General features: G+C 38.9%; 3 protein-coding genes across 9 annotated transcripts in view; 2 read left to right on the forward strand and 1 right to left on the reverse strand.

Annotated features, from left to right (window-relative positions):
* NF1 (neurofibromin 1) overlaps positions 1-14,739 on the reverse strand; it is a 90,902-nt gene that overhangs the window by 33,549 nt on the left and 42,614 nt on the right. For all 7 annotated transcript variants that reach the window (XM_032200702.1, XM_032200701.1, XM_032200698.1 and 4 more), the window contains one exon: positions 14,317-14,427. In XM_032200702.1, the coding sequence (XP_032056593.1) occupies positions 14,317-14,427 (111 nt within the window). The remainder of the gene's footprint in view (positions 1-14,316; positions 14,428-14,739) is intronic.
* On the forward strand, positions 874-3,417 carry EVI2B (ecotropic viral integration site 2B). Its single transcript, XM_032200708.1, has 2 exons — positions 874-949; positions 2,132-3,417. Exons 1-2 carry the CDS (start codon positions 942-944, stop codon positions 2,964-2,966), a joined length of 843 nt encoding a protein of 280 aa, XP_032056599.1. The 5' UTR covers positions 874-941; the 3' UTR covers positions 2,967-3,417.
* On the forward strand, positions 4,886-8,696 carry OMG (oligodendrocyte myelin glycoprotein). The gene is made up of 2 exons (XM_032200704.1): positions 4,886-5,038; positions 5,777-8,696. The coding sequence occupies exon 2, from the start codon at positions 5,783-5,785 to the stop codon at positions 7,100-7,102; it is 1,320 nt and encodes a 439-aa protein (XP_032056595.1). The 5' UTR covers positions 4,886-5,038; positions 5,777-5,782; the 3' UTR covers positions 7,103-8,696.

Genomic DNA, 14,739 nt, shown 5'->3' on the forward strand with positions numbered 1-14,739 from the left:
TTATGTCAGTACGGGCTCAGGATTTGTCTGTGCTGCAGGAATAGGGAGAGACTGAAAAAGAGCCGGTGCAACCAGAAGAGAAGCACAGCGCATACAGGAAATGAAGAAGCTGCAGAATGAGGACATGGCACTAGCTACTATTGTAGGCACAAAAACACACTTGCAAAATGCTGTGAGGACATTTGTGCAAGTTTCTTTTGCCACACAGCCTTTCTAAATGCTTAAGGAGACAAAAAATACAAAGTAGTCTGGGTTGCACTAAGGGATGTGGACAAAGAGACAGTGGGAAAACAACTGCTCAGAGAGCACAGTCCCCCTTTAATGACAACAAGAAGTACCGAAGTTGTCCAGACAGAAAAATAATGTGGGGAAGAGGAGGCAGGGGGAAGGGTAAAATCTATAGTTATCCACCTTTTAAAACAACTACGCACATGAAGATGTGTAAGCAAGCCAGTATCTTGTGATCAGATGGCTCTCTATGACTCACCGCAATGAACCTAAGGTTGGTTTTCCATTAATAATCCTGACAGTTCATCAAAACCACCACCAAAATTATATCTGTAAAAATAAAATCCAAACCTACTTCTATGTCAATCAAAAATTTTGTAACTATTTTCCAAGACAGGAAAACAAGAGTTTATTAATTTCTTCATAATAGACACATACTCAATAAAAGCCACAAGCATGTAAATATTTAAGTTTCATCAAATCATCAGAGCTGAAAAGTTTGCTCTTAAATCATGCAAACCTTGAGCTAAGTTTCTTAGTAATCTCCCTACTCTTGGCACTTCCTGCAGCAAGTATTGGTAAACTTCCTCTTCAGCTGCAGAAACTTGCTTCAATGTGAGAAAAGCCATTTTAAAACTGCTCAGCTTTCAGCACACAGTCCGTCTTTCTAAGGCTTCAAACAAAAAATAAGATGCTTGCTTGATAAACCATAAATGTCAAGGTAAGAATCAACTTCAAGTTGTCGTTGCTTCATATCTGCATTATTTGCTTTTAAATGGAACTGGGTGCAGCGCTTTGTAAGCACTTTGTAAGTTTCTGACACAGTCAAAGCTCTTGTAGAATATCTCTATCTTACAAGCATTATCTCGGTCCTAAACGGTTGTTGTTATGAATTATCATGAACTCTATACGTACTATTTGACTGTATTTTGAAAAGAGGGGAGCAGAAGAAAATGAAATAGTGTCATTTTTATCTGTTATGAATTTTATATGGTTTAGATTATAAGGTTCTCTAGAAGCACTAATTAAACATATAAAATTAAATTTCAGGTGCAGTAGTAATGCATAGTGATTTTCTGAAGACCGTTTCACATGACTAATATTATAATAATAAATTAGATCAAAATGCACGAAAGTAATTTCAGAATAAAAAAAATAATCACATATAGTGGCTGTATTTTACATGATTTGTCTCATACAGAGATATTCAGAGACCTGAACTCTAAGCAGTACAGGGAAAAAAGTGTTTCATCCCAAACACTTAACATTAACACAGCCCCCGTCATTACAAAAATGTTCCACATGCAGGAATTTATACTAAAGCAGCCTGAGCACGTTTGAGCGATGTTCCATTACAGTAGCAGTATTTGGAAACTTGAAAAAAATATTACACTCCAACTGCAGAAGTGAGGCAAGAACAGGAAATAAAAGTAACAGAACTGTTAACAGTTTTTAACTCAGGCTTGGCTTGTCTCTTTCAATCTTTGAGGTATAAAACAAGACAATCTAATTTGCTTTTGTGACAATACCGTTTGTCAATACTTCTGCGAGTGTTTCATATTTTGTTTTGCATCTGTAACCATCTAGGCGAATGATTAAAGTTATTTTGAAACATACTTCGGACTTCTTTCCCAATGCCTTTTTCTGATAATGTGAAAAAATAGTAATTATGACATTCTCTTCAAAGTCGTTTAACTTCAACGATCAGTAATACTGAAAACCTGTCTGCTGCTTGTAAAATCAGTGACAAACCTGCTGGTTATACAAATGGCAACAGGCATGAAAGTTCAAACAGCGAGTCTAATCTTATTTTTATACTACGTATAACATAACATTGTCTGGTGCCTGTAAAGCGGTACTTCAGAAGTTCAAATTAACATGTTCTACTTTATTTCTTCTGTAGGAGAGAACGCATTTCAATAGACTGCAGGGAAATGGTGGGCAGCCAAATAATGCTGGTTCTTATCTCTGGAGAAATCTTGAAATCGCTTTCTACCGAAACACCCTCAGATGTTACCACGAGTGAAAGAAATGTATATACCAGCACCAGGAGTCCAACAAAAAACAGATCTACTGCGTATCAATCGCAAACAACCAGACCCAGTCTGCACACGTTTGGCAGAGCACTGACTGCTGTGACGACAACACCTTACCCGACTGAAATATACAAAGAGCCTAGAAGTGAAAGCCTACCAGCAATGATAATTGGTGTAATTTTGGTTAGTATGTTAATTGCTATTATTGTGATTATTCTGTGGAAGTGCTGCAGAAAGCCCCTTCTAGTCAATTCAAACTGGGCTGGTCGTTCTCCGTTTGCAGATGGAGACACACCAGACATCTTTATGGACTCTGGCCAGGCTACCAAGCGTTCATCGGTTTTATCTGTGTTGCCTTGGAAATTTAGAGAAGATACACACTTCCAGCATGATCTTACCACGTCAGAGAAACCACCCAGCTGCACCACCACTCATGAAAGCAGCCAAGTGCCTCCACCAGCAGAAGACTGCTCTGCAGCCAGCATCTCCGTTTCCAGCGCTGCTGCACCGCCCGTCTCAGACGCAGCAAGCTGCACACCTGGCTCATGTCCTCACCCCTCTTCTGAGCCCTCTGACTTGCCACCTCCACCTGACTGGCTCAGGGAACCAGCTGAGGATCATAGTTTGGATCCCAGCAAACAAGAGGAACTTCTCTCAGAAATAAAGGAACAATTCCCCCCGCCTCCTGAGCTAATCATTTAAGAGATTCGTGAATCACTGCCTCAGCCAGAACACTCTCCCATAGATGGGCAAAATCACTTTCCAACACGCTTCTCATTTTTCTTAAATGAAGCGTTCTTCAAATAACTGAACAATGGAGAAGTTGCCACAAGCAGGAACAACCAAACCACAGCACGAGCAACGGTTCCCCAGCACTTCTTGACTTCAGCTTTCACAGAAGGGAACAACCTAGTTCTGCCCAAAACAAATCATGCCAAAATACAATACAGATGGAGCCCACTGCATAGACAAGTAGCACCTCCAGATTTTGGAGACTACGGAAAACAGAACATGCATACCTTTGTGTGTCAGCACATACGTATACATAGCATACTGATACACGGAGCTTTCAAGAAACAGTATAAGCTTTCGAGGTACTCAGAGCTTCTAACAATTGTTTGTCCTATTAGGCTGTACAAGTGAATGCAATGAATTCAAGCCAATTTTAATAAAGCTTTCTAATTCAAAGATGTTTTGGTTGCTTAAAGCACAACAGAGAATTTGCTTAGATACAAAGCTTCCAATTCAGAGCAAAATGTGAATGCTTTGACATGCATATATATCGGCTATCTTTCATAAAAAAAGGTCTGTTTTCTGCATATGACTGGAGACTACTTGGTAACAGCGGTTGACAGGCATTTAAAATAAATCCTCATAACAGCCATCAGTTGTTCTTCATTAATAGGAAGGAGATTTCCTCCAGATCCAATATTGCCAAAATATTTAGTGATATAAAGTCTCTAGTCACTGCACATTATTTTTTGGTAACGCAGAGAATAATAGTGAAAGTAAAGAATTAATATAGTGGTCATGAAAAAGCTGAAACAGGTCCAAGCACATGAAGAACAAGCATGAAAAAGCTTTCTTTTACCTAGGCACTTTTGATTTTTGTGGATATACAAACAGTTCACAGAACACCCAAGACAAATAACTATCAGAATGAGTTGTGCACGTTTACTTATCTCCTTTGAAGCAGTCTTTTCAGAAAAGGTTCAATCTTATTTATATAAATTTCAAAAATTGATTTACAGTTGTCTAGATGCCAGATGCCTTTTAACTCCAGATGCTTAAGTGTTTTAGAGGTTCCTTTCTGGGCCCTGGCTACAAGAGAAGCTTGCTGCCCTGTCTAGAACCATGCATTTTAATACGCTACTTGATGGGAAGTTGAAAGGTGGTCACAAAGGTAAAAAGATGTGCATATACAATTCTATGCTGATGTGGGTACAATGGGCACAGGAAAATATATTTACAAGTTTCCTTATTGTTTTTATAAGATGTATACATCTGTATGCCTGAAGAACAGCTTTCCAGTTGCTCAGAGACTTCTATAAGGCTGTTGCACTAAATGATGTTAAAATTAACAGCATTATAAACAATATACACTCTTACGATATTGTTTGGAGAAACACAGATAAAGCTTTCCTACAGAAAGCAGTAAAATCCTACAGTCTGGGCTATATTATACCTGAAAATACAGGGACAACCTGATCTGAGCAGCAGAAAACTGAACATTTTAAAATTATGAAAAGATATTCTAGCACTGTTGCTTAAAAAAGCTCAAGATAGGAAGCCTAAATTAACATTAACCTTTACTACAGAAGCAGAGATTAAATGAAGGTAAAACAGAACACAACTTGAGTGACTTTTTAAATAGGAACATTTAAATGGACTCAGAGGTTAAGCTAAAATAGCCCACCAAAATTCCACTCAGTACTGTTTACTTAGGCAATCTTATGTACTATATTATGATGCATTAACAAGGCTAAAAAAATATAGTTAGGGAGAAGTTAACGAACTCAAATTACAAAAGCCAACTATTTTATTGAATATGCACGCTTTGCAATAAATTTGAGTCAGCACCAATGACAGCTCTGCAGTCCTCCAATGTAGTACAGATCAGGTGGTTGCAGAGCCCCAGCTAGCAGCAATACGATGCAGCTGAAGAGGCAAGCACAATCCACAGACAGCAACTGTAGCTACTCTCTAGAACAAGACGACCTCTAAGCTTAAATCTTTCACAGAAATGATGTGCTGATATTGCAGAAGAGATTACGGTAAGTTTGCATTTTTTGTTTTTAATCACAAAAACCTACTGCAAATTTAGAGATAGAAATAAAAACAAAATTATTAGTTGATGACAGATGCTTGCACCAGAAATTTGCTGCAGTGTCAGAGATTTCTTACTAACATTAAATCAGCTTCAAACATGTGTTAACAGCTTTGAGAATGTAATTGACGTGATAATAAAGAAAAATAGCAATATGCATGTTACCATGAATGCAGAATTCGGTTTTCAAACTAAATTCCTAACAATTTAAAATGTATTTTAACCAATTCTACTTAAGCAAATAGCATGCATGTATGGGGGGGACTGCTACATTACTGCAGAGATTTGTGAAGCAGATCCAGTTGACAGCCATTTTTTCATCTTGTATAAAAGAACACATTATTCCAAACATAATATAGGCTTGAAATCACTAAAAACAAGAAGCAGACATTGTATAACATTTGGAAGAGACTTGCATTTTCGGAAGAAAGCCCTCATTTGAGCTTGATGGGGAAAGGGAGATGAAAAAACAAGTCTCATTCTGCCAGACAACATGACAGTCTATGAAGGGATGCTTTGTAAAGTCTCTCTTGAACAATTATAAAAAGGACCGTACCACAAAGGGGTTTATTGATATTTTTACTTAATCTCTGCTGCAACTAATCATTGCAAAGACAGCCCTTACAAATAAAAAATATATATTACATAGATTTAAAGGGTGTCATTTTGGTATATTTATTTTTAGGGAGCAATGGAACACCAGATATTGAAAGCATCTACCTGTCTGCTGGTCCTTCTGTTATTCATACCCACTGTTTTGGTTATCTGTCCTTCTAACTGTACATGCTCAGGAAACAACAGGAATGTGGACTGTTCAGGCAGAAACTTAACTGTACTGCCACATGGACTTCAAGACAACATTACATATTTAAATCTATCCTTTAACCAGTTTGTAGATCTTGATCATCAGCTGACAAGATTCACCAACTTGAGGACCCTTGATATTTCAAATAATTGGCTCAAGAATATTCCTGCTCATCTGCCCAAGTCCTTGTGGGAATTATATGCCATAAATAACAACATTAAAGTTCTTCAGAAACTTGACACAGCTTACCAGTGGAATCTTAAAGTGCTTGATATTTCTAGGAACATGGTGGAAAGAGCTGTTCTCATCAACAACACACTGAGCAGTCTCAAGTTTCTCAACCTCAGCAGCAACAAACTTTGGACAGTTCCAACCAATATGCCCTACAACATAGAGACAGTGGATCTATCCAATAATTTCTTGTCCCAGATACTTCCAGGAACACTGGTGAGATTACAGCACCTTACAAGCCTCTACCTACACAACAACAAGTTCACATACATTCCTGACAAAGCGTTTGACCAGCTCTTTCAGCTGCAAGTTGTAACACTATATAACAACCCCTGGTCCTGCAGTGATAAACAAAACATCCCATATTTACTTAAATGGGTGCAGGGAACCACCGCCAGCGTCATAGGGGCTCCCTGTGCTAACGAATCTGTGCTTTGGGTGAACGCCACACCATCCGCAGCTGCTCCCACAGTTCCAGCCACTAACCTCATGATTAAAGGAATAAAGGCAGCAGACAAAGCTGCTTCCCCAGTGGCAACTGAACCAGCCCAAATGACAAAAATGTATAAACAATTTAAAGCTAAGGAAGTTACTACCTTGGCTACCTTAGGCCAAACGGTACTGTTTACAAGCACAGACCGGCCACTGCTCCTCTATCCAGAAGACCTGACAACTAGGAAGGTTAGCGCTTACGAAGCAGCAGCCACACACACAATCTACATTAAAGATTCAACTGACGTGAACTCAAGCCTGGCCCATCCAACAGGATCATCCACTACCCCCATGACTCTAAGTATCACCAGCGGAATGCCAACAAACTACTCGAAAATGCCTCAAAGCACAACTGCTACCTTAAGGAGAGAGGAATCCACCACAACTATTTTAAACACTGATGTGCCCTCCAAAGCAAGTATCTGTGAGGTATATTTGTTTTATGCTGTAATGCTTAATGCAGTGGCAATGTTTATTGGCTAGAGGCTTGTATTCTTGTGAGAAGTATTGAGCTTATTCCTGTGATACATAGCTGGAGGTAAGACATCCAGGTCAAATAATTAATCAAAATACAAAAAATTTGAAGTTCTGACTGATCTAAAGAAGATAACAGTTCTTAAAAGAAGCGCACACTAATGTCTGGATACTAAGCTGCTACTTATTTTAAAGTCTTAATTGAGTAAAACTAACCTATGATTTTGTTTTTAAAAATGTGCTTATTTTGTATTTAAATTTTTAATTTTAATTGCACAGAATAAAACATCAGAATTTTAAGTACTGATTTTATGTATGATTTTGTCATAAACAACTGGAAAAAATAGAAGTCTTGTATCATATCTGCATTGTCTTGCTTGACTTGCCGATGAGCAATCCTTGTAATATAGCAGCACAGATTCTCTGTTATGATGACATGCATAAGGAAGGGAAAAATAAAGAAACTAAACCTAGCTGTTTCACTAATCAGAAGTTATTCCTGAGAAAAATTGCTAGCATGTATATCTATGTTTGCTTCATATGTATTAGGATATTTTAAATATGAAGAACAACAGTCTTGAATTTAGGAATTAAATATGACAATGCCATGATGTCTATCTAAGAGAGGGTAAACTGAGAAGCCAATGTGGTCCAACTTCAGCATGGGAAAAATGGTAGGGGCTGATACCTCTTTTTGCTCTGTCTTGACTTAGAGGCTGCAGGCAAGTTATTTCTCGCTCTCCATACTTAAAAAAAAAAAGATAGAAGGAAAACACAAGATGTTCAATGCCATGACACTCTCCAACAAGGAACTTACCTACACAAATTAACAAAATTGACCACTAAATTACAATCAAATATCGGAAATATCTGTCACTACGTTACGCCTAAAAGAATGCTGCAATTCAGCCAGAGTGTTTTGAACTACTACTTTTTGAATACTGAAAGAAAATATCAGCCAATTTCTAATGCAAGTTATGTAACATATATCAAGTAAGCAATTAGTTTGAAAGCTGTCATTTAAACACTCCTTAAATGTTGTGACTTAACAAATTAATTCAATCCATGGCATTGAACATGCCCAAATCCTTGCCTTACAATGATGAGCACGAACGCTATTCTCCTTGACATCTGCACCATCAATGTGTAGAAATAGATGCACGCATGGTTTTGACCACCTTAAGAAAATTATGTGGCAAAGGTACTTGATATACTACTGATGAAGTTTTGCAAACAGCATGAAATGAAAACTGAAGAACAAGTTCACTGAAAAAGTATTATTCACCTAATACTGCATATCTTTATACAATGATTTCCATGCATTTCAGGCCATTTAATTTCCAGTTATTGTAGCATGAAGGTGCTGCAAAATCCAGAAAACCTCAATACCAAGACTGGAGCCCTCTACCTATTTCTCCTAGGTGTCAGTGAGGGCTGTAGACCACTTACAACCCGGTATCAGAGAAATCATAACTTTCCAATTGTGAACAATATTTCTATAATCAGAAATGTGTTTTAATTTCTAACAGTAAATGTTACACGATGAATTTGTACAGTTATTTCATTGGCATTTAAGTAAAAATAAAGTTATGTTTGTATTGAACTGAATTAGTCACGGTGCTTCTTTTCATATAAGCATTGCTATCATATACTCTTGGCAGATAGGTAATAATTGCTGAATAGATACTATTTTATTATACAAACCTACTTCAAGCAGGCACTTGGCTCAATCTCTGTGTCTTATGGGGGAAACTATGGTATAAGCCAATTGTATTATTCTGATATTCAACTTTTCCTAATATTGTTTATTAATAAGCTGATGTGATAATGGTAACACAGCCTACCCTTCTCGTTCTTACTCTTTAGAAGTTGCAACCCCTTAAGACATGTCTATGTGCTACAAAAAGGTAACTTCTCCATCTCAAAAAAAAAAAAAAAAAAGCATCTTTGTGTTTTACAGAACAGAAAGATTTAAAGAAAAAAAAACACACCACCGATATTTCATAGGCATTTGAGGTACACAAGAACTAGTTACCCAAGTCAAAGTTAAAACAACCTGGGCTATAAGCAGGATGTGCACAGTGCCTTCAGTAGCCAGAAGTGCCTCATTAACCTGAGTGGCTACCAGCAGGCTGAAAGTTCCCCACTTGCACAAGTTCCATATATTTTCCCCAGGTTAAATAATCTGACACAACTGAAATTCCAGCAAGTAGGATCAATATCTGAAAAAATGCCACTGCCTGCCACCCTTTTTGGACAGGTAATGTATTTGCTAAGTACTGACTGACACTAAAACAGTATCAACCTACTTATTAAGATCAGAATTAGGAATTTCCTAGAATTATCTCACCCATATGGTTTCGTCACACACAGTTTAAAGCAGCTTAGCTTGCAAGGTAGGACAGAGATCACAAAATGAGGTACTATGACTACAACGTCTAGAGTGAATTATGTTGAGGGAATTACATGAAATATTACATGTTTTTGCTGAGCCATTCCACACAGGATGCTAAATCTTACTGGATGCAAAACGTCTACGTGAACTCAACTTTTAAATGTTCCGAGCATGTTCCACCTATAAAGAGACTACCCAGTGAACAGCGAAGCTATGAGAAAATCCTGTTTTCCACAAGTTATTTGGGGCAAATGGCAAGTCTACTTCAAAATTTTAAGCATGCTGATAAAAGCCTGGATGTGCACATGGGGTTCTGTGTTTTTTCTAAATACACGTACTGATTGGGAAACATCACAGATGTGCATGGAAGCGAGACGGCACCTCCTCCCAAACTCCAGGGCTATCTCTTTACCCACAACTCGTCCTTGGTAGGTGCAAACAAGGGCTTCTTAGTCAGATTGCCTTCAACAAAGCAGACCGAAATTTAGGCTCCTTGTATTTTTCTGGCATACAAATGAGTTGATAACAGAGCTGGAGTAGGCAGGCGACCGGGGGAGTCGGGCACTTGTTGCTTGGCAACAGCGCAGTCAAATTGAAATAAAAGCAAGAGGCAAGGATGTGAACGCTACCAAACCAGCTTCCTTTTAAACATGCTGGTCATTCGGCCTCTGGTAATACAAATACAATAATCTGTCCTCAGAAAATTCTTTGTTGGAAAATAACTATCCAACAATTTAACGTGACATTCAGTAGTCTTTTTGAAAATGGTGCTGCCTTCTGACTATTAATTGATTATCCAGAAGAGGTCTGGCACGCCTTCTTGTAGAGATGTTGGCTTTTAAAACATCAAAATTGCTGCAGGGATAGCTGTGGTGGGAAACAACTCAGAGGTCCGTATTTCCACATTTCCTATTAATTAGTTTGGGATATCAGCTCTAAAACTTGATGGCAGTACTTCAGGATCAATATCTATTGATTTATCAATCACTTTAGTAACAGAGTAAGGATTAGAGACAGAAGATCACTGGCTTTGGAAGTCTGGTTGTTACCCAGGAAACACAATGTGGAGAAAAATGACAGACAAGATTAAATTTCACAGCACAAGAAGGATACAAACTGATCCAGATATATCAGTAAAATGACTCAACAATGCCTTAGCAACAAGATCTCAAACTAAAAAAAATAATCTGCTTGCTGCAAGCCCTCAAATGTCCTTCCAGCTCAAATCTAAACAGTCACTCCCCATTTCACCCCTCAAAACACAACATCTGGCTCAGAACCCTAAGACAAATACCCCAAGTAAGCACCACGTAGACCCTTTTGCCATTCCACAGAAGCACCGGGGAGGCACTCGCCGTCCCAACGCTGGGCACTGCTCTCTGCTCACTGCTGCCGTGGTGCCCTGGCACACGTCGCTCCCCGGGACCTGCGTGTTGGGACCCCAGGCTGCACACCCACCGTGGGGGGGTCCCCACGGTCCCACCGGTGCTGAAGGGGTGCAGAGCACCAGCTTGCGACAGTCAGGCCGATGTCCTCCACTTGGGCAGCGCTAACACTTTCCTACGCCCGCCGAGAGACCCCAAATAAAAACCCCAACCTTAAACTGAAATGCTTCCCACAAAAGGGGTAATGCTTACTGCTGCCATCTTCACATATCTTCCTAATGGAGGTCAGTTCTTTCAGTTTTCACACACGTACGCTTCGCGAGCGGTACATATTTTACAAAAATCACTTCCATATGAACTCATTTTTAAGGCATAACCACCACGCCTATAAGCTTCCTTAGAGACCGAACACTCCTGTTAAGTTAGCCAGCTGTGGATAATTTTATTTTTCTGCTTTTAAAGAAAACGTAGTACGGGCTCTACACCTCGCAAGCATGTGTTGCATGCTTTTGTACCAACTTCTTTCCAGAAATTCTTTCTTTACAGGTGAAATAACCATTCCTTGCTCTGCAAATGAAGAAAACACGGTATGTCAGGTCTTCCCAGAATAGATAAGGATGCCCTGGATCAATGCCAGACAGAGTAAACTTTGTGAAGATGGATTGTCACTACTCTTGGCATATGTATACCTAATTTTTTGCCTGAACAGGACAGGATAACAATGCAGGCATTTTATTTTACTTGACATGAAATAAGACAGTATTCAATGGAAAAACTGGAGGAGAAAAAGGTGGCAAGCAAACAAATTTTAAAGAGAATTTAAAGACAGTGTATTCTAGCTTAAACACCAAGGACTTTACCTCAAAAAAAAAAAAAAGTAATATTTTCTGTCTTATTAGCCGCAGGCTCATGTCCAAGATAGGAAAAGATGGGTGTACCTGTATGACTACATTGGCTCTATTTATCTATCCTAAAAAGGAGATATTTTTTCTCGTGACACATATTTGCATCAGTGTCAGAGAAACAGTTTCCAAAATTACTTTGACAGAATTGAGGGACGGACCAGAAATGCAGGTGGGAGTGGAGAGATGAAGTGACTCTAGCTGATCCTGCTAACTTGCAGTAGAAGGATGACAATTTTTCAAGCTTATTCAACCACAACAGTGAACAAACACAACAACTGGGAGATAATCTGAGTTTCCAAACATCCATTTTATTCCTGTGTTTTCCCAATTTGTTTTTACTATTGACAGCAGCACAACTAGTTTAGAAGGGTTCTGAACATAATACATTACATATTCTTTAAAATTCTACTGACATTCAACTGTATAAAGTTAGTTATGTTGTCTAAAACAACCAGCATGCTTTTCAAAACACAGTTATTTAAGCTGATACATGCTGTCCACGAGAACCATAACCCTTCATAAGCCTATGCAGAAATCAACTTCAGCAAAACTCGTAATCAAAAGATATGTCACTTGCACAATGGAACATTTAAAAAATGGGTCTTTAAACTTTACTTTTTCTCCCCCCCCCCCTTTTTTTTTTTTTTTTTTTTAAAGCGTAAAAAAAACCCTTTGGCATGGCAGCACAAAATTCCGGAAGGAAAGAGTTTTGAGATTTGTTTTACCTTCCACATTTGATACTGAACAGAAGCTTTTTTGTTGTTGTTGTTGTTCTGAAAAATCAAAACCATAATCAATGAAAATGTGAACAGATATACTAATCTGTTGGATCTCTGAATAGGAATCCATATTTAAGTAGCAGAATACAACTATAAAGTTAGAGGTTATATTCAGAAAGGTTCTTCAAAGCTTGATGTTTTTTTGGCCTTCAACCTGAATTTGGAGTAAGGTATGGTTATTATATCAAGTAGCAAAACAATAAAATTTTCCAATTATTAAAATTGTTCCCTACTTGAAAAATTGAAAATTTCCTTGGGGAAATAACAAAAGTCACATGGTGTAACAGAGCACAGACTTTTCTAGAAAGTTTGTAGGTCAATCTACAACACAGAATAAAAAGTACTACTGAATGCGATGAAAAGTTCTAAGAGTGAGTAAGAGTAGGGATTTAAAATTTTAGTTAATTGGAAAAAAAAATGAAATTCACGTTGGGTATGATTTTCACTGGAGATAAGTAAATTTGAAGAATGCCTTATTTGCAAACATATATTAACTGTTTACGTAAGTTGTTGAATATAAACAGAATACGCTGCTTCAGAAATGCTTTCCCCTGCTTGCACCCATGTTCTTACGTGAGCTCAAAGGGTCTGCAGAAAGTTTGCCACTGAGGACGTTTCCTCAGCTTACGGCAACACTTTTTATTGGAAGCAGCACCATCACTGAAACTGCCGCTGCCAGCAGCAGAGCTACCCCCAGCACGGAGCACACGAGGACAGCAGTACTGGCATCACCACCGAAAGCTGTGCTCCCAGCCCTACCCCAAGAAGCAGCTCATGACCCCAGGAAACAACCACGCCTAACCATGCCAGCAGTGAGCACGCCATCAGCAATGGTCCTGCAAGCAAGCACCCCACTGGTGCAGCAACCACCACTGGCAGCCTAAACCAGCAGCCCATCAGCAACAGAAGCACCTGGAGAGCCAAAGCACGCCCACAAGCTCTACACCATCACTACTGCCTCAGGCAGCTCCACCAGCACCAACTCAGCTAATCACCAGCAAAAACCACGTTGGCAATGGCAGCAGAAGCAAAACCAAGAGCCCCACTGGAGCACAAAGCGATGGCAACCATCTGACCATGAAGGCCAACATCCAAACAAGACCTGCTAGCATCAGCCAGTGCCACAATGACACGAGGATTCAGCATCCGACGTGGCACCAGGGAGAACTCCGCAGACCATGGCAGCAGCACCCCGCCGGTGCCAAAACCAGCGGCCCCTGCTGCCAGCCTGCACCTCAACAGCGGCACCAGTACCAAGGGCAAGGGCACCACCAGCACAGCTCAGAGAAAAGGTGTAACAGCTACAGTCTTGGTTTTCAATCCTGATTTGATTGCACCCATCAGTTACTTGTGAGCGCAATGACTCTCCTTTTCTTATGAAGTCTGCGAATGACTGGGATATGGGGACTTTTTTCAGTTTTATTGCTTATTTTAGCTTGTTATTAATTTTATACTTCATAATATGAAGATGCTAAAACCTCTGATAAAGGATTAATAGTAAAGTGGTGTAGATGCAGTTTACTTCAAACGGTGAAAAATAAATAAAAATTAAAGTCTCAGGCATATTTCTGCAGGTGTACATATTCCTAGGTGGAAGAACTAGTTCTGATTTAGTTCTGATCACCGTTCAAAACTTCTGTCACCAATATTCAGCAAATAAGTTAATTTCAGAGTCTTGTTTGCATCTCTTTCATATATACACTTCATACTTCAGCTTTTACATGTTTATTTTAGACAGAGGAGGTGAAAGATGCCTTACCGCCGAGCAATGTAGTAGAAAACAGGATTGCCAGCTTTTGATGTCCCAGCTTGGTAGAAAATATTTAATGTTTTCAGTGCTTTGAACTCTTCTTTTTCATGTACCTGATGCCTAAAAAGCAGTACATGACATCAGCTTTTCACAACTGCCTTAATAAAACGAAAATCCCAAACACTATTTATTTGCATCTTTAAACAGAAGCATTAAATTCATAAAATCTTGAACTTCTGTTAAATCACAAAAGCTACTGCATTCCAATTTAATTCTGTTTAATTATTGAAATTAAAATCTTCTATTCACAAACCTAACAGGTGTACATACAGCCAGCCTTTTAAACCCTCCTTCAAAATGAAAACTCAAGTCTTAGTAACTACTTCCTTGCTGAAGTAAGAAGACCCACAATGAGCTTCCCCTCCACAATAA

Source organism: Aythya fuligula, chromosome 20 (genome assembly GCF_009819795.1).
Source record: "Aythya fuligula isolate bAytFul2 chromosome 20, bAytFul2.pri, whole genome shotgun sequence".
Taxonomy (NCBI): Eukaryota; Metazoa; Chordata; class Aves; order Anseriformes; family Anatidae; genus Aythya; species Aythya fuligula.

What these genes read in the sequence shown, in the direction of transcription:
- OMG (XM_032200704.1), top strand. Translation starts at nt 5,783, where the DNA reads ATGGAACACCAGATATTGAAAGCATCTACCTGTCTGCTGGTCCTTCTG.